At 49.9% G+C, this 21129-nt stretch overlaps 5 protein-coding genes across 5 annotated transcripts; 1 reads left to right on the top strand and 4 right to left on the bottom strand.

Annotated features, from left to right (window-relative positions):
- Positions 1-283: 283 nt before the first annotated feature.
- Positions 284-698, bottom strand: COL26b_012699 (uncharacterized protein; the record flags this gene model as incomplete). Its single annotated transcript, XM_053185338.1, has 3 exons — positions 284-385; positions 446-611; positions 667-698. 3 exons carry the CDS (start codon positions 696-698, stop codon positions 284-286), a joined length of 300 nt encoding a protein of 99 aa, XP_053030737.1.
- Positions 699-4202: 3504 nt separating this feature from the next.
- On the bottom strand, positions 4203-5066 carry COL26b_012698 (uncharacterized protein; the record flags this gene model as incomplete). Its single annotated transcript, XM_053185337.1, has 1 exon — positions 4203-5066. One exon carries the CDS (start codon positions 5064-5066, stop codon positions 4203-4205), a length of 864 nt encoding a protein of 287 aa, XP_053030736.1.
- An 8434-nt stretch (positions 5067-13500) lies between these two features.
- On the bottom strand, positions 13501-14580 carry COL26b_012697 (uncharacterized protein; the record flags this gene model as incomplete). Its single annotated transcript, XM_053185336.1, has 2 exons — positions 13501-14446; positions 14516-14580. The coding sequence occupies 2 exons, from the start codon at positions 14578-14580 to the stop codon at positions 13501-13503; spliced, it is 1011 nt and encodes a 336-aa protein (XP_053030735.1).
- A 2817-nt stretch (positions 14581-17397) lies between these two features.
- COL26b_012696 (uncharacterized protein) lies at positions 17398-18589 on the bottom strand (the record flags this gene model as incomplete). The annotated part of the gene is made up of 3 exons (XM_053185335.1): positions 17398-17886; positions 18060-18450; positions 18519-18589. The coding sequence occupies 3 exons, from the start codon at positions 18587-18589 to the stop codon at positions 17398-17400; spliced, it is 951 nt and encodes a 316-aa protein (XP_053030734.1).
- Positions 18590-19639: 1050 nt separating this feature from the next.
- Positions 19640-20800, top strand: COL26b_012695 (uncharacterized protein; the record flags this gene model as incomplete). Its single annotated transcript, XM_053185334.1, has 1 exon — positions 19640-20800. One exon carries the CDS (start codon positions 19640-19642, stop codon positions 20798-20800), a length of 1161 nt encoding a protein of 386 aa, XP_053030733.1.
- Positions 20801-21129: the final 329 nt, after the last annotated feature.

The following is a 21129-nucleotide window of genomic DNA, read 5'->3' as shown; positions in this document are numbered from 1 at the left end:
CTGATCACCTTAGCCTCTGAAGACTTGATCTACTACAGCCTACGACCTACGACCTACGACCACGACCCCAGTGTACTGTTTAAACGTCAATCCCCAACTTCTGTTAGCAGACCCTACTGTCGGATAGCTGACCGTAACAATATGCTCTGAAATCAAAGAACTTTTGTGTATATCGTGAAAACCTCCCATTTTTGTCTATACCCCTCAAAATCGAAAACTTTTGTTTGTCCCAGCCCAGCCCGCTTGTGCATTCATGTTTTGAAGTTGTACTTTTTTCCAGAATTTAAAGATTTCCAGCGTGGTTGAAAATGACGTCCCTCTGGCCGCTGCCTGAGCAGCATGCCTGCAGGTATTTGATGTTTTCTTCGGTTCCTCGGACGCAGCACTGCAGAGAAAGGTGTTAGTTACACGGCTTTCTGGGACATTTCGACAAGGGCATACGTACGAATACTCCGGGACCGTCGTTGTACGTTGAGCCGTGGGGAGGTTGGCAGCAGCTCTGTGTAAGTCCGTCGTGGGCGAGACCAGGAGCGCCGGCATCCATGCAGACACCAGCGTAGTTCTCTCCAACGCAGTCTGCGATTGAGGCTGAGGAGCCGGCGATGCACGCGCTGTGACTTATAAGTCTGGGATTCGGACATCGTCTAGATTTTGTTTGCGACTTACGCAATGGTGAACAAAACTGTTGCGGAAACCATGATGAAGTTATGGTGACGATAAAGTCTGGATTAACAGATTTGATATTACAAAGAGTTAAAGCTCGAGTCTGCTGGATGTTTCAGTACCTTCAATTGTCTCCATCATCGTAGTCTTATATCTCAACATGCCACCCGAGCTATTTCGGGACCGCCGAGATTCACAACGACTCCCTGACTCAACCTCTCACTGTTATCTCGCAGACTCCCCCACGCGCCACATGTGGCGCGCGCTCACCCCGAGCCACGGTCTGGAGCCGTCTAAATGACTCTGCAGGGCCATCCCAGATTGCCATTAATTTGGCAAGTCGTCTCTCGCTTGCTCGTCAAACAATCCTGACTGTGATCGACAGGAGGTCCTTGCGGTGTGCTGCCAAAAATTGACGCGGAAAAATTTGAAGAAACTTCGCGGAGCCCGAGACGATCGCTTCGATGGCGTTGACGGCACGCGACATTTTCTTTTGGCCCCCAGCGCCCGTGGGAACCATAGATATCCATGTTTACGAGGTCCAGAAACGGCTTTGGAAAATTGGAGGAGAGAGATGTGGTAGAAGAATTTGCGAAATTTCTTCCACTGGTGAAACTTTCCCAGTGTGCAAGTTGCAGCAACGATAATGTCTTATCAGCTGTTCATGACACGACGTAGTTCCGGGAAAGGACTTTTCTCGATCTCCTTCGATTGTGAACCGGACAACCGGCAACTTGGGACCGATCATCCAGCTAGCTCACGCTTACAATATGGTGATGCGACCTGTTCGGCTTTTGGGTATCTAAGGTGTAATGAGTTGAGTGGAGTGTCCGCTGGTTCAAGAGCGTGTACGTGCTATCTGGAAGGACATGTGGATGTTGCTACTGCCCTTATTCTTGGTATCGTTCTCATCGTCCGCACCCCCCTTCCGCCCAACTGTGATATCCATGGATGCTTCTCGTTGTTCCCCTCATCCTTCTCGGCGCACCTGTCACAGCTGCCACGTCTATATTCGGCATGCCGCGAATGGCTAGAGACTTTGCGCAAACATGCAAGCCTTATTTGACACTTCTGGTTTCTCTAAGCGATCAACTTCCAACTAGGTATCGCACACCTTTTCCCAAAATGCTCCTCGTTCGCATGGGCGTCATTCTCATCTGAGTCAAATTTCTTCGGAAAAGGTGGCGCCGGGCCCGGCTTTGAACGTCGTCTCAAATTGTCCGCAGAAAGGTAATACAAACATCCGTATGTGTTTCCCAACGATTCCCTAGCGTCGTCCATGGCGCTTATGGAGATTTGCCAATCCGCGAACTGAGAATGCATGTGATAATTGAACAATTCACCCACTGGGTGGCGCCATTCCTCCCAGTCCTCGCCGTGTTGGTCAGGTCTGTTGATGAGCTCTTTGGGGAAATGCACAGAACTGCACCCCCTGCACATCTCTTTACAGGGCCGAAGGTATGTTCTGCTTCTTGACCAGTGATCATTGTCCCAACCGTTGACTTCTCTCATGGAGTAGAGCTCTACCCCGCGCGCCTCTGCGCGCCGGTTGACTTGCTTTCGATAGTGCTCATCTGGACACTGGTAAGCAACTTCCAAGAAGTCCTGAGTAGGTTCCAAGTCGGCTATCAGCTCATCAAATAGATGTTGATACTGGCCAACGATACATGCCAGGGCTATTTGGTGTTTCATGTCAGGCCGTCGCCATGCAAACTCCCGTAGCGTGTCTTCATGGGGACAGTGGGGCCACCAGAAAAAATCCGGAAGGGTATCGCCGTGCGTTAACCTGTCTACTCTGGACAAATCATCATTCATTATGAACCGGGCGTTTATGGCTTGTCGAATTGGCATGCTTTCCGACTTGGCAGGAAAAAGATCGTCCAGGCAGCCATCCAACCATGTCGCAAAGGGGGTGTGATGATATGCTCCGTGAATGACGGCCGAGATCTCGTTTTCGATAGTTTTCGGGCGCCTTAGACATGAATAGCGATCAATATTTCCATCCCAAGCAGCCATCAGAATGAGGATATCCTTGTTGACCGGCGGTAAATCAGGGGGTAATGGCTTAGAAGTCAGGTCTGAATACTTGCTCGACAGAATCGTATGCTAAGGGCCACGCCAATACCGAGGGCGTACGTGGCGATCCTCTTGTATATCGAATTAATAGTTGGAAGCTTCAAGGAAATCAAATTCGTCTATATCATAATAAAGAGGGCGCTTCTTTTCGAGAGATAACCTAACCAAAATATCCCCATTAAGACACACGCCAGCTCTCAGTACCTCTACATCAATAGTCCTAGCGTAGTTATTCATAATAGCGTACCTCACTGGCTTGCTTACGATAGCATCTCGGATGTAGACACTGTTGTTTATCTTCAGCCTCTTCCGCGATGGAGACGTCTGGAAGCAGTTGAAGCTCGTCGTACAGCTTGTTATAGTCTGCAACTGCGCAAGCTCTTCCGACCTGATAACGCATCCTTGGATACCGCCTAGATAGTTCGCGATACGTCTCTTCTATGGCTATATCAGGATACCATATGCAGTAAGGTGTCACTGTATCTGTTGGCATCTCTGGTATGATGTTGCTCATGATGAGGCGGGCATTGCGGGCCCTCGCGTACAGCTCGTTCCCAGGGCTTGAACATAGTTCTGTCACTTCTGCCGAGAAGGCAAATTAGCGGGTGATGCCTAATGCCTCGAACCAGAAAATGTAGATGCGGTGAGATGTAGCTTGGGATGGATTTGCCGTTGTAGGCATCTACGTCTTCGAAACATGCTTTCGGAGGGTTCAATGATTTGAATTTGTTGCTTTTTGGAGGTTCCGACAATAGTTCGAAGCTGCGGTTTGTTAGAAGTCCCAGCCATTCGGGACTTTGGCCTTTCGATGGTGTTGATAGCTGCAGGAAAGTAGAAAATCGCCGGCTGTTGGCCCCTTCAACAAAGACGAATGGCATCTGACTTGGAACGTACAATGATGAGCGAAACAGGATAGATTTGTTCTTTGACACAACACTGCATCGTCGGAACCTCGAAGCAGGGGGGTATAAACTTCTCGGGAACATGAGGGGCGAGCGGCTGAACGTGCGGAGGAACATGGTGTTGCGAGAGCGTCCTTACCAATGTCGAGGCATTGACTGGCGAAGAAGGCTTGGCCCGAACCCAGTCTCAAAATCAAGGTTTGCGTAAAATTTGGCAATCCGGAGACTTTTGCACCTTGGAAGCTGAGAGTATGTATGGAGGCTTTGGGCGGGAACACGTGGGAATGGTGCCCTACCTAGCAAGGTCTCTGAACTTTCTGAAGCTTCGTGCGTCGCACATACTATGACAGCTGTGACGATAATAGCAAGGACGGCAATAACAATAACGACAACGAAGACCAGGACGAAGACGGCAATGGGACCAGCGACAATTATGATATCGGTGGCAATAGCAAGGACAATGATTCAAACGGAGACGTTTGAAAACAATTCATGACGGACAGAAAGACATCTAGTACTCAATGGTATAAAATAGTCCGATCCTACTTCACGCATGTGCGTCTACGGATTAATATACTTCTTCAGACCACGCAGACGCTCTTTTGCATCTTCCAACACCGAATCCTCCTTACAGATTGCGAATCTCAAATAATTCTCCGCCAAAGATGCATTATGCGGAAGATAAAACTCAGTAGGAGGTATAGCTGCGATTCCCAGCTCCATGATAAGAAACCAACTCAACTTGAAGTCTCGAGGGCGGGAAGCGACATGTGCCGGAAATTCATATGAGTCGGGGATCTTGACCTTTGAAAAGTTGACCAAGACGAAATAGCCGCCCTTCGGATCGGAGTATGGCAATCCAAGCTCGTCGCAAACCTCGATGAACCGCTTGATCTTACCTTGCATGCTGCTGCGCGACTCCTGCCAAAATCCATTCCCCCCCGCCAGCGCATAGCCGGTAGCACAAGCCTCCTGCAACGGGCTTGGGCTCGAGTAACACACTCTAGTGTGTGCGGCGCTCACGTGTTTGATGAGGTGCTGGGGGCCGATGAGGAAACCGATCCTCCAGCCTGTCGCGTAGAAGCTTTTCCCAGCCGAACCGACAGTGAGCGTCAAGTCGCGAACTTGCTGCGAAAGAGTGGCGACGCGTGTAACAGGGACGTAGTGAAGACTATCGTACACCTCGTCGGACAGTATGATGATGTTATTCTCAACGCAAAGCTGGCTGATTTCCTCGAGTTCGCTGCGAGAGAACACTTTCCCCACCGGATTGTGAGGAGTGTTGATGACGATCATTCGAGTTCGTGGACTGATTGTGTCTCGCAATTTCTCCATGTCCACAATCCAGTCGGCTGACGAAGACGTGGTGTGATTTCCACTCTTGGGCGGGTTGAGAGGCATGTATCGCACCTTTCCACCCGCCATTTCGATGTTGCTGATGTATTGGTCAAAGAACGGTTCAAATACGATGACCTCGTCGCCATCGTCTACGAAGGCGGGAAAGGCACATAACATGCCTAGCGAGTTTGATAAGAAATTAGCGCCGTGTCTTAGTACTTGTATTTCAATACCTGTCCGTTGCCGACACGGTTGGATTCATACCTTCATTGGCTCCCGTCGTGATGGTCACTTCCGTGTCTGGGTCAATCGTAGTCTGTAAAGCCTCAGAGTACGACTCCGCTATGGCGCGCTTAAGTGACGGTCTTCCTGTTGTTGGCGAATACTGATTCGAGTCTACTTTCGTAACTGCATCTTTTGCCGCGTCCATGATGAACTCCGGAGGGTTGTAACCGCTGATACTCGTATTAGATTCTACTCATGGTGTCATAGAGAGGGGCTTGGCACACAAGAAACCCTGGCCCATATTGACGACCGGCTTGACCTGCAGTGCTTGTCAGAATTATTCCCCAGACGAGCTGTTACGACTACAAACCATCGACTTAGCGGCAGCATCATTGATGATGGTCCTTTTCCAAAAGTCAGCTTAGTGTTTGTCCGAAGAGAAGCGAGATCTAACCAACCAGACATCCTGCCGTTGTCCAGCGATTCGCATCGCGGGCTTGGGGAACTCTGCTTTGCAGGATTCTGTAGTCTTCATATTGAATTGAGTTGATTCTCGGGTTTGACTTGTCACGTTTCATGCCGCAGTGGAAATCTTAGAAGTTGGCACGAGAGTCTAGGGAAAATTTATATCCACGCGGCAGAAGTTCATTATCATTTAAACGACGGGATAAATGGATCGTCATTTCGGAGCCGGGGGATGCTTACAAACACCCGATTCGACCGCGTTCGCGGCCCGGATCCGTATTCCTATCTTGATCCGCTGCACTACGACGATGTCCCAATGACCTTCGAAAGAATAGTATCGTAGAAGGTTACATCCCGTCGGATGCTAGAAATGGTAAAGTAAGCCCGATTAACTTTGCTATCAACAAAGATGTACCAAGCCAAAAAGGCGGAGTGCGTGATCATTATCTCGAACTTTATCCCCTATACTCTTGTTGCTGTCCGTTCTGTTGTCCTTATTACCGTCTCTATCGTCTCTATCGTCTCTCTCTTTTCTGTCGTTTCTGTCGTACGTAGTAATAGGCCTGCGTGCCCGCATAGCAAGGCCTGCACAAATTGACCTCATGCAGCGACTCAAATCTTACAAAAGCGACCGCATGTAGCACTATCTAAATCCACAATTAGACTTGTGTGGATTTGAGCTTAGCGCTTTTGAATAATTGTGGAAAGCATCTCGTTACAGCCCTCGTGAGACCCGATCCGCTAAAATAGAACGAGACCTGGATATTTCCTCTCCTTAAGCTCCTCCCAATTCACGCATTCATGTTGATTAGAGAGTCTCCAAACTTCATCCAACAGACGATGAGCTACAAAGATGTTTCCGAATCCAATTGTGGTTTCCATGGCATTAAGCCTGTACTCAACTGTCAAGCGGCTTGCTTTCGTCATACTGCAGACTCCGGCCATGAAAAGCGGGAAAAGCATACGTGCCTCCATTTCGGAACCTGGACGTACGAGCGAAAGAGCTGAAAGTATGTTGTCTGACCCTTTCCTCATCTGTGCATCCCCGTTATGCATCCGCTTCGTTACCTGTAGAAGACGCATGATGATGGCCCATTGTAGAGCAAAACCAACAGCTCTGGCCTCGGTCAATTGTCGAGAATCTTCCACGGGCGGCGGCTGCCAACTTTGAAGTCTTAATTCAATTTCTCTAGCCTCTAATTGAAAGTCGGTGGGATTTCCATGAACCTGACGAGAAGCAAGTTTATTGATTTGTGTAAGTGTTTCGTATAAGTCGACCGAAATGCCAAAGAGAGGATGGATTATATGCTCATTCGTTGCTTCTGGGTGAGTGCCAGATTTCGTAAGACAACGACCGAATATTTCAGGAGCGTTGTCGGAGGTGATTGATGCCATGCAGGCCAGATAGTTGTATATCTCGATGAGTGGATGCATTGGTGTCACGGGCTAGAGCCCGGCCGAGATCTCCGGCTTTGCCGGAGCAGCTACCGAGATCCGGCGGAGCCGGATCCACTATTCTGCTGTAGCACACCGCCTAGCCCCGGTCTGCATCACCGCTGCTAGGCGCCTATCCCTGTAAAGTCCTTTCCTCCTTCTTCAGCTTAGAATAGTCAATCGACGGCACTTCTACGTTGAACAAGCCTAGGGGCCAGCCCCTTACAATTGGCCCTGATAGGGTATTGGCCTCGAGCAGAAGAGATCTAGCTCCATGGAGATGAAAAAGCCATCTTCTTGAATCTCCGAGACATACCTAGATACTGTCAGTCCTGGTAGGATAACTTCAGATTTACAGCACTTACTTCCGCCAGGCAAAGCAGCAATGTCGCCGCGAGTGGCCACACGGAGCCTTCCCGGTGGTGGTCCAGCTCGGCCATCAGTGCTTGTAATGTCTGACTCCTGTGAACGAATAGGTCGTGTTGAAAATCTGGGTAGACTTGCGACAGGTGACTGGCAGATAAAGTTACTAGCGCGTGGCGCATCGCCGGTTGTTCGAGTGCCATGGGCACGATGACACGTAGAAATGGGTTGAAGCGATCGTCTACGACTGCCAGCACGCGAGCCACAGTCTGAAGGAAATGGTTCAGCAAGTGCCTCTCCACGATTGTCCAGCTCTTCAACGCTTGTGGCGTTACTCCGGTCAGGTTATTGAGAGCTGTGGATGGAAGGAATGTAGCCAAACCCAGCTCATCATCGCTGGCGCATGGCATGCCTAAGCCCACAAGGGCTGTGCTATTTGCAAGAGCCGCAGCCTTTCTCGTCTCGAGGCGATCATCCGATTCTATAAGTGAAAGCCAATTGGAGAACGAGGTCAACTGAGAAGACAAATTGCTGCCATCCGGAACATCGACGTCGGCCCATTCTTGGAACAGGTCTGGACTGCTGACAAGCACATCACTACTCGACAGCAGAGGTTTGGGTCAGAGTGGCTGTCGCGACTTTCACCAGCCTCGGATGTCGGCCAGTTGCAGTCAAAGCCCAATCGTTTGCAATCGGTGCAAGTAGGTGTCTTTTCGTCGCATTTCTTGCGCCTTTTCCGGCAATTCCAACAACCCGTCGCAGACTTGCGGTGCTTTGCCTTCTTCTTGCCAGCTTTGTCGACATGGGGCAGAGCCGTGAGCCGGCCCCCCGAGCTCGCGTCATAGGAGCATGCGAGCGATAACCGGCGGCAACGGGTGCAAGGGAGCTCTCGTGTGCAAAGGGCCTTGATGGACTTGCACGTCTGGCATGCAGTGGTCCTACGGCCCATTGCGGCAGCTGCATCAGCAATTGTGACTTTTTGTGCCAGACTTCAGCTGAGGCACTGCCTGTTGCGACCCAGTTGTCTGAAGGCTTTCGTCTAGCTGGGGTTCACTCTGGTTGATGGAGTTGACAAGCCTCCGCCAGGCAAACAGATGTCGGCTATCTCGTATCTGTCATCCGGGGTGATAGGGTCGGATCTCACCCTGGTTTTCCGCGCCCCAGAATACCCCGTCGTTTACGAATGCGAAGTTTAGGACTGGTCCGACCGATAGGAACCTTTTTGCTCCCTGCACCCGCGGGAACGACGCACCATACCCGCGGGATGTGGGCGGGGAAGGGTGTCCAATGCCATCCACTCATAATTGGAATACGCCGTCGTTTACATGGATGTGCGTAGTTGGTCATAACACGACTAACCCTGTTCTTCGACAGCCAGCCGATTGGGGTTCAGAGATCAGGCAGCACTTCAGGAGGCACACTTGAGGTGAGTTAGGGCAAATCTGAGCCCAAGACGCTCGTGAGCATCAAGACCCATAACGATGTGTATTATTTTGTTCCGGCTGGCGAACGAAATGGAACAAAACCAGTTCCGATTTGCAAGCTGCCGGCCCACTTGACTTTTTGAGCCGACAATAATGCACCACGAAAAGCAACCCGAGATGTCTGCTAACATCGACGACCCCGAGTCATGGCATTTCTGGGGCTTAGTTGACGATGAACTTCGTCAGGTAGGCAACGGAGGCTCGTAGTATTTGCTATTTCACTGACCTAAGGGCCAGATGATCCAGGATAATGTCCCGAGAAGATTGCCTCCTGTCGATGTCTCCAAACTCACATCCATTCGAGAAGCATGGGTGGAGGGAATGACACGAGACATGTTGACCCTTTTGGAGGCCGCCAAAAACGAAGTGTCATTCAGTGAGATTCTCATTCCGCGCCGAGACGGCACAACGGGACGTGCTCTATTCTTCAGACCAAAGGTGACCACTGCGCTTGAGGCACCTGCGGTTGTTCTGATCCATGGCGGGGGCTTCCTATTTGGATCTGCCGAGATGGAGGCAACGGCTTGCATTGAGGCGACAAAGGCTCATGGTTGCGTATCATTGAGCCTCGATTACCGGCTCTCACCCGAGGCTAAGTTTCCAGTGGCGTATGAAGATTGTTGGGACGCTTTACATTGGGTACGTTAACCTCGCTACCGTCGCCCGTGTCGATGTGTCCTTTGGCTGACCCAAATGATCCATGATGAAGTTAACCGAAAACGCTGAAGTCCTTGGGGCAGATTTGACCAAGGGATTTGTCCTGGGCGGCACCTCCTCCGGTGGCCAAATGGCTGCAGCATTATCTCACATGGCCCGAGATCAATCATTGTCACCTTCTCTGACCGGCGTGTATCTTAATGCAACGTCCATTGTGCAGCCAGATGCCGTCCCGACCAAGTATAAGTGTTGGTATCGAAGCAATGATGAGAACGACGGCAAGACCGGTTTGTCAAAGAAGACAACAGCTGTGTTCCGAGCAGCCGTTGCTCCAGACCTTGAATCGGATTTCTGGAACCCGCTGAATTGGAGCACCGGGCATGAGGCTCTTCCGCCGACATACTTCCAGGTTTGTGGAGCTGACATTCAAAGAGATGATGGGCTGGTCTACGAACGGGTTTTGAGGCACGAACATGGCCTCAAAACCAAATTGGACATGTACTCGGATCTTCCTCATGTATTCTGGTATCTGTACCCAAGTCATTCAATGTGTGAAAAGTTCCGGAACGATAGAATGCTTGGTCTTGGATGGCTTCTCAATCAGGACTCCTGCACTGTCTGATACTTGTTTCTTAGAATCCCATGGAATTTCAATGATTCTTTTTCTCTCTTGAGACAAATTGATACTATGAATAGTGGCTTCACTGCGGGTAGTGCGTCTTGGAAGAGAAATGTCACACATACGCCTCAACCCAAGAGATTGCAATACAATAAAATGCTCAAGGTCGCCCTCTTCAACCACACAACCACATTCGGATGGGTATGTGAATACTTACTTATACATATGTTTCCACCTTCAAAGGAGAATAATAGAATAGTTTAGAACAGTGAAGGACGTTTCGAGAATCCCAAATTCGATTCCGTCCGTCAATCTGAACATATCCTCCCAAACATCGACAACCATACCCGAACAGAGTTCTCTGTAATACATGCCCATAATGTAAGACCGCTTCGCCTTCCTCTGACTGTTTGTTTAAAGATTATCAGTGGCGGTTTTGCTGCCGTCTTTCTGCAATTTGACAGAGCTAGCCGCGTCTATGCTTGTCGTTTTTGCAACCCCCTCAAGAACCATGCCGCTCCGGCTCAAACCCTCAGTGCCATAACTGTCTGTCTCATGCAGTGCATCAAACTTGGCATTGATTTCTTCCAGGGTAAGTCCCTTTGTCTCGATCCAGAAATACGCCACAAAGGCGAATTGAACGGCATCCCATCCAGCGTTGATCATGTAAGTCTTCCAACCGATGGCAGCAAGAGCAAAGGGCCACACAAAAACACTGAATAGACTGTTCTCGGGTTAGTAAAACATCCATGCTGTCAACTTCGCGGTAGGAAGAACTCACCCGCCACATGTGATTGCGAACGTCCAGGCTGCCATTCCATTGCTCCGAATTGAATAATTGAGCACCTCGGGTGGATAGAGGACTGTAAGCGGGGTGATGCCAATCGCGTAGCTTCCTTGGAATAGGAAGACAGAAGCCACAGTTGCGTAAACACCTGAAGTATTCTCACCGCCCCCGTAGACTACAGGACGTATGATTAGACTCTTGCCGATATTTGAGGCAATACAACATCTTGAGACAACCCACCTTTCGTCAGAGCACCAACCAGAAAAAGGAATGCTGTCATGAAACCGACTGAGACCAGGCACATTGTCTTCCTGCCAGCGATGTTCATGAAGTACGTTCCGATACAAGCAATGATAAGACACCAAGCGCTTAGAACAATGTTCTGTCTCGAGTGTTAACCACACGATAAGCTGTGCTGGAGCGTTACGGTTAAGACTCACAATCTGAAGCTGTGTCTGTGAATTGCTGATCCCGGCCTTCGTGAGCATGTCTCCCAGGTAATACGAAACAATGTTGTTACCTTGGGCGGATGTCAGCTTTATCGCCTCGAGACCAACAGGCCGCCCTTGGGTGCTTGGGCGCTCTTACCACTCGACATCGCAAGGACTGCCATCGAAACCGCTAGCATCAAACGTCTCCTCGAGCTTGGAGTACGGAAAACCTCCGCATACGTCATCTTCTGGCCGGACGAGCGCTCCCACTCCAACATGTCGACAATCTCTCGGTGCTGTATCAGCGTAGCTGGATCATCTTGATCTCCATTGCTGTGAGTTGATGCAATTGACGCCAAGGCGTCTTGCAGTCTGCCCTTATGAGCTAGCCAGCGGGGAGATTCTGGGACAAAGAGAAGCACGACGAGGCAGAATAGGCTGAAGACAGCCTGCAACATGCAAGGCAGCCGCCAGGACCACTCGCCAGATATTTGGGAGGTCCGGTACGTGACACCAGCAGCTATGAGAGCGCCTGAATTTGTCAGACGGCCAACTACTGATCAGGTTAAAGGGGAAAATACTGACCAACGTAGTAGATAGTAAAGATAAAGCTCAAGCCAGAGGCTCGGTATTTTGTGGGCAGTGTCTCCGCGAGCCACCTGAACAACCCAAAGTCAGCTAACAATGCTCGATTTCGGGCAGACGCGAATGAACTCAAAAACATACGACGATGATGCGATGGAGGAAGTCCCTGACCCAGCCCCTAGAATCATTCGCCCGACGACGAACATAGCCACATTTTGGGCGACCGTCATGAAGACAACACCAATAATTTTCAGAACAATAGAGATCAAGACACCAGTACGCCGGCCGACCCGGTCTACGACTGGCCCCATGAAAGTCGCCACAATTGCCCAACCGAGGAACGAGGCAGCAGCATTGAGAGATTTTGTTGCAGTGGTAAGTTTGAGAGTCTCATTGTACGAGGGGAGTATGTTTATGCCGTTTCTGTGTTGTCAGTTGGTATTGAGAACTGATGAGCAAGTAGAGACACACATGAACGCAGTGTCGTATCCCGTTGTCTGTTTCAGCTGTTAGTCCCAAGAAATGACTGCAAGCAAGAATGGACCGGTATTCGCCCAGAATGAGCGTAGCTGACGTCAGCCTTACCGTTGCAAAAACACACGATGCAAGAATAGTCAGCGCAATCGTGACTTTGCTCGACTTGTAAAACTGGAGCGGACCAAGGGGCCCGTCAAAACCAGGTAGGCCCATTGTTGTGGATACTGTTTTCTATGGCAAACCGAGACAGAATGATAGAGTGAATGTGTATGCGATCAAGAACAATATAGGTCATTGCTTCTACTTATCCCAAGTTGCAATTATTGGCAAACCTTTGGCATCGTTGAGCTTGGTTTACTCGCGATGTCTCGGCGAGAATGACAACGGGTAATGCACCTGTGATTTCACGATAAGCCGACGACCTATCGATTTAAACGACGGGATATTTCTGATAATCCACTAAATTCACTTGGCATCTCCGACACCTTTCATTTCCCCGCAAGACCCACCCCGCAGCGTTTCCTGGGGTTGACCAAGATAAGCCAAGGCCGCGCGCGCATGACCTGTACTCCATGCACTTCGGTCTCTGGGCGTTATGCTGATTTGCTTCCGCGTTGACTTCGGGAGTGAAGACTGGCATTCGCAATACTATCGGAATTCATTCGTTCCCACGAACTTGATACGTCATTAGAGGTTTGTATTTTTAGCAGAAAGTGAGGAAAGACAATGACGAGTTCAGCGACGACGACGACAACGACGACGATAACAGCGACAATGATGATAATGCCAAAAATAATGATAGTAATAACGATAGACTTTTACAATTTGTATTGCATTCTGTTTACTGGACGACCGTGGAAAGAAAACATGATAATGGTTGTTGCTGTAGTCAAACGAACGTAACGAATGTCTCCTTGATTCAAGCTAGATCTTCCTAATCCCCCCAGCGACACCCCAATAGTGGATGGTATTGACTTCAACATGGCGGAACCGACTAATATGGTCTGGCACCCGCGAGCTTCAGTAGCTTGTCCGTGAGGTCCGGCTTCTCGAGTGGCTCGTCACGATCATGAGAATCCCTTGTTCCGTCCGGCAGAATAGCGTAGGTAGGACCAGCTGTGCTGTGTTCATAAGGCCAGTGCGTCGTGCTGCCAAAGTGCTCGAACTTGTTTTTCTTCAGCGCCAACTGCTCCGGACTCGCAAGTCTCGCCGGCTGATACGTCGCGTAGATGGCCGTTCTGATTGTGTTTCCTAAGGGTGTTGGATCTGAGCCGTAGTGAATGACTCGAGAATCCCACATGATCAGGTCGCCAACATCGGCGCACACCTTGTGCGGGCGCAGTCCGCGATTTTCAAACCAGGCCAACTCCTCTTTGGAGAAGAGGTAGACGTCTTTGTTGTTTGGCAGGAGGGCAACGTCGGGATGAGTGTCGAAGAACTCGTCATTAAGCTTGTGGGACCCTGGGTACACTACTAGACCTCCATCCTCGGGGCCATTGGGTAATAGATTGATGATTCCCTGAACACAATGAACCCCGCGCTTCATCGGGCTCTGATCAATGTGCTCCCATGCCTTTCTGGCCGGCAGATCAGGTCGGTTCGGGAGGGTGATGTTCAGGCAGTCGAAACTGACGAGCAACTCGTCTGTACCCCATAGGCGGCTAAAGGCATCAAGAACAACGGGTTCCATTCTGGCATCCCACATGAACCTCTCGTGGGCAACACAGTAGCCATGGTATACACGAATTTTGTTTGTCAATGGGAAGTTGCTTTCCGTCCAAGTCTGAGGATCGTCGAGTTTGAGCCCTTTGCCGAATGAGAGGAGCCAGTCGTGAGCCTTGTGCTGATAGTCGTTGGCTCGATCCTTTGGGATTGCCCCCTTGATGACACAAAACCCTTTCTCCCTTAGTTCGGCTCGAAAATCAGACGGCTCTAGAGAGCTGTAGGAGACAGTCAGTATGCCTCGGTTGAAGTGCTTCGGCCGCTGTAAGGGGGCAGAGCTGACACACCTTTTGAGGACAGGAATTGGGGGAGTGATGATTTGGTCTGAATAATCAATTACGCTCGGTGCCATCTCGAAATTCGCTGGGTGCTATTCAACTGTGCGACAGATTCAAGCTATCTGTCGAAAGAAAACGGGAGTTGACTTCCAGGTCGTGAAATTTGTATGAAAGTGCGATCGAAAGTCACAGGGGTTGGTATCATTAAGTGTCGGCTCAGATGCTTGGGATGCGCTTCAACGTTATTGGAAATTGTGATCGAAATGTAAAGTTCTTTCGCCGTCGATTAACCCGTCGTTTAGAATGCCATACATGTGGTTGATTTGACGATCCCGAGTTCCGATCCTATCATGTCATCACAGAGCTAGTGCCGTTGTGTTTTTCCCCGTCGCTAAGTATTTCCCGTCGTTCAAGGTATATCCGACATACCCCGGCTATCTGGTGATAGGCTGTGTTGTGGGGTTCTGTTAAAACCGGAAGCGTACTTGACGTACCTTACCGTAGATACCCCTCATTGCTCGTCTTCTACCATCATCTGTGTCACCAATTCCCCCTCACTGTCTTCCAGTCATCTTTGGACATGTTTCGCTACCCATTGAGACTAGGATCGCGGCCTGGCACCGCCTTGAAGGCGAAAACTACTGCTCAATCGGCCGGCCGGCTGCGCTATCCGCGTCACCTCCAGACCACCGCCACCTCCCCTGCAAGGAATGCGTTCTACTCGAACCCCTCATTTTACTATGGGCTAGCAATTGGTGCCACAGCTTTTGGCTGGGGTCTTCATCAGGCCTGGAGTCCATCTGCCGCACCAGCTGAGATTCAGTATGCGAACGGCGTAACTATGCTCCAGGTATGCAGCCAATTTTCTGATTGTCACTCGGGTGGCCAAGATACAAACCTCCTGTGGCTAAAAGTTACAAAGGCAGCAAAAGAGATTGAAGCCATTTTGGGTTCCGGGGCTGTCAGCTTTGACGAAGATGTTATCGAAGCGCATGGCCACTCAGATTGGTCCACTTCCAACTCGTCCGGTCGACCTGTTGCCATCGTGTATCCGAATAACACTAAAGATGTATCTGATATCGCCAAAGTTTGCTTCAAGCACAGCGTTCCTATGGGTACGTGCCCCATCAGTCCATATTGTCTTTCCTGACTGACCGTTTAGTACCATTCGGGGCCGGTTCGTCGGTCGAAGGGAACTTTTCATCGCCTTACAGCGGTATCTGCATAGACTTCACATTCATGGACGAAGTCGTCGCATTCCATCCAGAAGAGTCTGCGAGAATCTCCCACACACCTTGTCCAAATTGATTCCTGACACAATGCAGCATGGACGTTGTAGTTCAACCTGGTGTCAACTAAGTAGATCTCAATAAGCGCATCCAAAGCTCCGGTCTGTTCCTGCCAATGGATCCATCCCCAACAGCGACGATCGGTGGTATGGTCTCGACCAATTGCAGGTGTGTTGTTAATATCAAGACATACTTTTCCATCTAACGAAGTCGCAGCGGTACCAACGCATTCCGATACGGTACGATGAAAGACTGGGTCATTAACGTTACAGTTGTGCTACCTGACGGCCGTATCATTAAGACCAGACAGAGGCCGAGAAAGTCTTCTGCTGGCTATAACCTCACTTCTCTGTTTGTTGGAGCAGAGGGCACACTCGGCATGATCACCGAAATTACATGTAAACTAGCTGTATTACCGCAGGAGACAGGCGTCGCCGTCGTCTCATTCCCTTCAATCAGCGATGCTGCCACTGCCGCCTCTAAGCTGATACGTTCAGTGATACAGCTGGCTGCTTTGGAGCTCATGGATGACGTGCAGATGGGGGTGTTGAACAAACATGGCAGTGCGGCAGTACGACGTTGGCAATTTCCGGAAAACCCCACGCTTTTTCTGAAGTGAGTTGCTGTCATATGGACCGAAACCTCAAGGACTCTACTAATGGCAGCCCTGAACTAGATTCTCTGGCACCAAAGAGGGGGTTCATGGCGATATTGCTTCCGTTAAGTCCGTCATAGAACCATTCAGCCCGAGCAAGATATTGTTTGCCGCAAACAAGCAAGAAGAAATCGATCTATGGTCGGGAAGGAAGGAGGCGCTGTGGACCATGACGTCCATCAAGCCTCAAGGTTTCAATATTTGGTCAACTGATGTTGCAGTTCCTATATCTAAGCTTGCAGAACTGATTGGTACGTCTGACCATCTGGAAGGGGGACGCGATACTGAGCATGCCCTTCACAGATATTTCCAAGCAAGAATCCGACAAACTTGGAGTTTTTGCTAGTATCGTCGGGCACGTCGGAGACGGAAATTTCCACCAAGCCGTTATGTACGATGCAAAGAATGAGGAGCACGTCCAGGCTGTGGAAGACTGCGTGCACAAGATGATGGATCGAGCTGTGGAGCTCGGAGGTACAGTTTCGGTAAGCACTGTCCAATCATTTCTTGTTCATCAAGCCCGCGTTTGAGACCAAGCAGTAACATATGTGTAGGGAGAACATGGTATTGGAATTGGAAAGAAGGTTTGTCATTCTTCTCTACCCACACGTAAACAGTGTATTGATACTGTCGAAGGAATGCCTCCTGAATGAGCTGGGTGTCGACACGATTGATCTGATGAGAGCTCTGAAGAGCTCTGTAGATCCCAAGTGAGTCCACTCACTCACAAACTTCCACGTTTGGTTTGGCTTCAACGCCTGGCGTATTAAATCAAATCTGACTCTGACGGTGATTAGACGGATCATGAATCCTGGCAAAGTGTTTGATGTCCCAAAACCAGTTAAAACAGTCATAAGCAAGTAAGGTTTCGTCCTTAAAACAGATCTAGTCTTCATGTATCAAATATGAAATTGACACTGGTGCTTTCCACCAATTCCAAATTCTTCTTATCCTATCGGGAGATCGGGAAACCTTGATACATGATCAATATTGCTTGTTTCGTCGTATTCGCATTGGCGCCTGAGTTTGCTCCTGACCTGTAGAGTGAAAAGATCAGGGCGTGAGTATTGCCCCACCGTGTCGACAATGCTCATTGCGATGTAGATCTCGTCGAATTCGAGCTCTCCATAGAGGAGACCCTCAAACGTGGGGCTAGGTGCCTTCACCAGCGTGCGACCATCCGGAGCGATGATCTCGGAAAATCCACCACCTACGACCGCCGTGTGGGGCTTTTCCCCTTGACCGGCATGTTCACTCTCATCCGTAAGCCCGTTGGCTATAAGCCCTTTCTCCGTCTGCGTTGATGAAGCGAGAAGAACGAATGTTGCGCCTTCTACGGCGAGGGTGTGGGTAGCCATCATACACGATTCGACGGTATTGAAGAAGGGCATTTTGCCGACTGGAGGGAAGAGATTTGGCCATGAGGCAACATGAATCTGTTCTCCTTGAAAGTAGGTATTGTACTTTAGAAGAGGTTGCAGGTGCTCGAAGCATTGAAGGCCACCGATTCGGCCGATGGGCGTCTGAACTACATTCGTCGTGCAGTCACCCGACTTTGGGCACGACGAGGTCAGCACAAAGGCTTGCTGGGGCTGTAGTGACCACTTACTGCGTCACCAAATAGGATTCGTTCCTGAGCAGTAGGTTTGAACTTCCTTCTGTGGAGAAGCACGTCTCCATCTGGGCCTATGAAGGTCTGGGCCATGTACAGACTGCCTTTGTCGCGCTCCGATATGCCCACGACAACCATGATGCTGGCATTCCTGGCAGCCATGCGGATGCGCTCCACGTGCTCGGACCGGACATCGATGGAGTTGCGGTAATACTTGAGGTTGTAATTAATAGTCTCCTTGGCTGCCTTAGCATGGATGAAGTTGGGGTATCCGGGAATCCAGAGCTCTGGAAACGCTACAAGCTTCGCACCGTTCGCGCCCGCTTCGGTTACGAGTTCGCATGTCTTGACAGTTGCAGCTTCGACATCGAACCTGGCCAAGAAACGGCTGTTAGTGTTACAAGATACACAGAATTGCCGAAGATGCGATGATGATCTGGCCGGTCCATCACTTACCAACAAGGCTCGGCTTGCACGACTGCAACTTTGACAGGGTCGTTGGGGTCTCCATACACGTGGCTGTTCATATTTCAAGTAAAAAGAAGAGAATTTTTGATGTTTTCCACCTACAGTGTGTTCAATTTGACTAGGCGTTCGTGATTGCGGACTTGTGACAACGGTATTGACTTTAAGCCAGTTTTCAGTCGCTTGCAATGGCTGGAGTAATAATTAAAGCTATTGAAGTGCCCGGTCAATACAACCAAACCCACGATTGCGATCGGAGATATTGATACGGCGCACGTAGTTTACGTCCTGATTTCCTGTAAAATTCTGACACATTGTTTTGGTCTCTGGTGTCAATGATGATTTGCCGGTCTGATCGGTATATCGGTATCCGTATATCAACTTCCGGTTGGTATCTTGACTGGGACCCATAAGCCTACCCAACCTGACGGATCCTCCATCCATCTGGAAAGCGGGAATTCTGATATGTGAGATGCACTGAAGAAGCTTCCGATAAGCTACTTACCCCTTTCGTCTTATCAGATTCATGTCGGTATCACCCTAGCGTTATTTCCAAGTGCAGAAAGTTTGCCCGGTCCGCGAAATAAATCCCGCTTGCTATCACGCAGATAAGGGAGTGCACGCTCTCTTACAACACTGCTGTCTATGTTCGCTCCATGTATATCACTCTACTCTGGTATGGAAGCAACAAGCGACCCAGCATTATGTAAAAGGGCAAAGGCCACCCGCTGAATTGCGCCCATGCGACGCCACCAGTCCCGTCTCAATCGAAAATCACACAGGCCTTGGTACTAGTTGTCTCGAATGTTCAACTGCAATGAAGAGCAAAATTGTTTCATCTGGCACCCCTGCCGACTCTGGCGACTTCAGCCTGGGAGAGACAGACGCAATACCGAATGGCGTTCTGGCATGGACTCGATACATGCTAGGGCCATCCTCGACGTACTGTTTCGTTGGCTTGCCTCCTAAGGTCTCGAGAATTGGCGTAATTGCTTGCGGATGCTGCATCATGTCACTTTCAGGATACAGTACGTTACAAATTCATCATCTTTGCGAGTCTTGGCATCATTCATTGCTTGTTCTATGGAGGAGCAAGTCTCTACAGAGATCACATGCAACTGACACTAATAGATCTCGCACTTATGGGCAGCATTTCCGGTTTAGACTCGGACCTCCAAGTCGTCGGACTCACAGACGGGAGCAATCATACTCAGCTTTTCATCGGCCTGATCAACTGCGTCTACTGGATTGGTGTCATCCTCGGCGCCCTTCTCGTTGGTTCGTTCTCAGACCGCGTTGGCCGCCGACGTGCCATTGTCTTTACTGGCATCTTCGCGGTTGCCATCATTCCCACGTTTGCATCTCTGCAGAGCTTCCCATGGGCACCGGCGCTTCGTTTTCTCAATGGGTGCGCTACGGGATCCTTCGATTCGGTGGGACTGAACTGGTCAGCTGAAAGCGCTGATCATCGCCACCGAGGTCGTACAATGGGCATCTTGATGTGCTGCGCTGCTACGGGCGCGGCCATCGCTTACTTCATCCCGTATGGTTTGGCCAAGCACGCTACAGGCGAGATAGTCTGGAGGCTGCCGATGTCATTTCAGTTGGTTTACGTCATCGCTGTCCTATCTATGGTGTGTTTCCTTCCTGAGTCGCCACGCTGGCTTGTCAAAGTCGGCCTCATCGATGCAGCCCGGGATGGTCTCCGAAGTTTCAAGTCCATCGAAGATCCCATTGAGCTTGAGGAGACTGTGGAGTCCGAGCTTCTTTCGATTGCACGGGCGATAGAGACGGAACGTGTACACAATTCATCAGCAAGCTACTGGGCCATGTTGACGGCCCCGGACGATCTGAAAACTGCTCGACGCACATGGTCGGCAATTTTTATACAGTTCGCAACACAAGCAATGGTCGGTGCGGGTTTTGTATCTGGGTACGGCATCCAAATCTTCGAGACTGGCGGATGGTCGTCCGAGCTAGCAGCACTTCTTGCAGGAATGGGTATTATCACTCAAGCGGCCTTTGGTCTTCCTGGTGCCTTGCTTTCCGACACTATAGGTCGCCGTAAAGCCATGATCGGTGGTTCAGCCATCGGGGCCGTCGTCCTGGCTCTGATTGGTGTGTGCGGCTACTTCGTCAACAAGTACACATACACAAACCCAGCACTAGCCAAATCCTATGGCTCAGCAACAGTTGCTCTGGTGTTCCTCTGGGATGCCGTTTTTGGTGCAACATGGCGTATGTCCTTCCATCCTATCCGGGACGTCTTGTGAAACTTAAGCTGACAATTGAGATTTGCGAACAGTCTGGTGCCCTTTCGCGTATCCTTCCGAAATCTTTCCTGCTCAGTCTAGGGCTAAAGGCAGTTCCGTGGGTATAGTTGGTCTTGGAATTAGTTCTTTCTTTGCCAGCATGATCAGTCCTTACCTCTTTGCTGCTATTGGCTATCAGTCGCTTTTCATGATATGTGGTCTGAGTGTTATGGTTGCTCTCATCTGTTACTTTTGGATGCCTGAAACCGCAGGAAGGACTCTTGAAGAAATCGACGGGCTCTATGACTAGGACAATCACACAAAGGATCATCATATTTAAGCGGTACAGT

Source organism: Colletotrichum chrysophilum (genome assembly GCF_026319265.1).
Source record: "Colletotrichum chrysophilum strain AFK26 chromosome Unknown scaffold_186, whole genome shotgun sequence".
NCBI classification, from domain to species: domain Eukaryota; kingdom Fungi; phylum Ascomycota; class Sordariomycetes; order Glomerellales; family Glomerellaceae; genus Colletotrichum; species Colletotrichum chrysophilum.
This window is presented reverse-complemented; position numbering and strand designations above follow the sequence as displayed.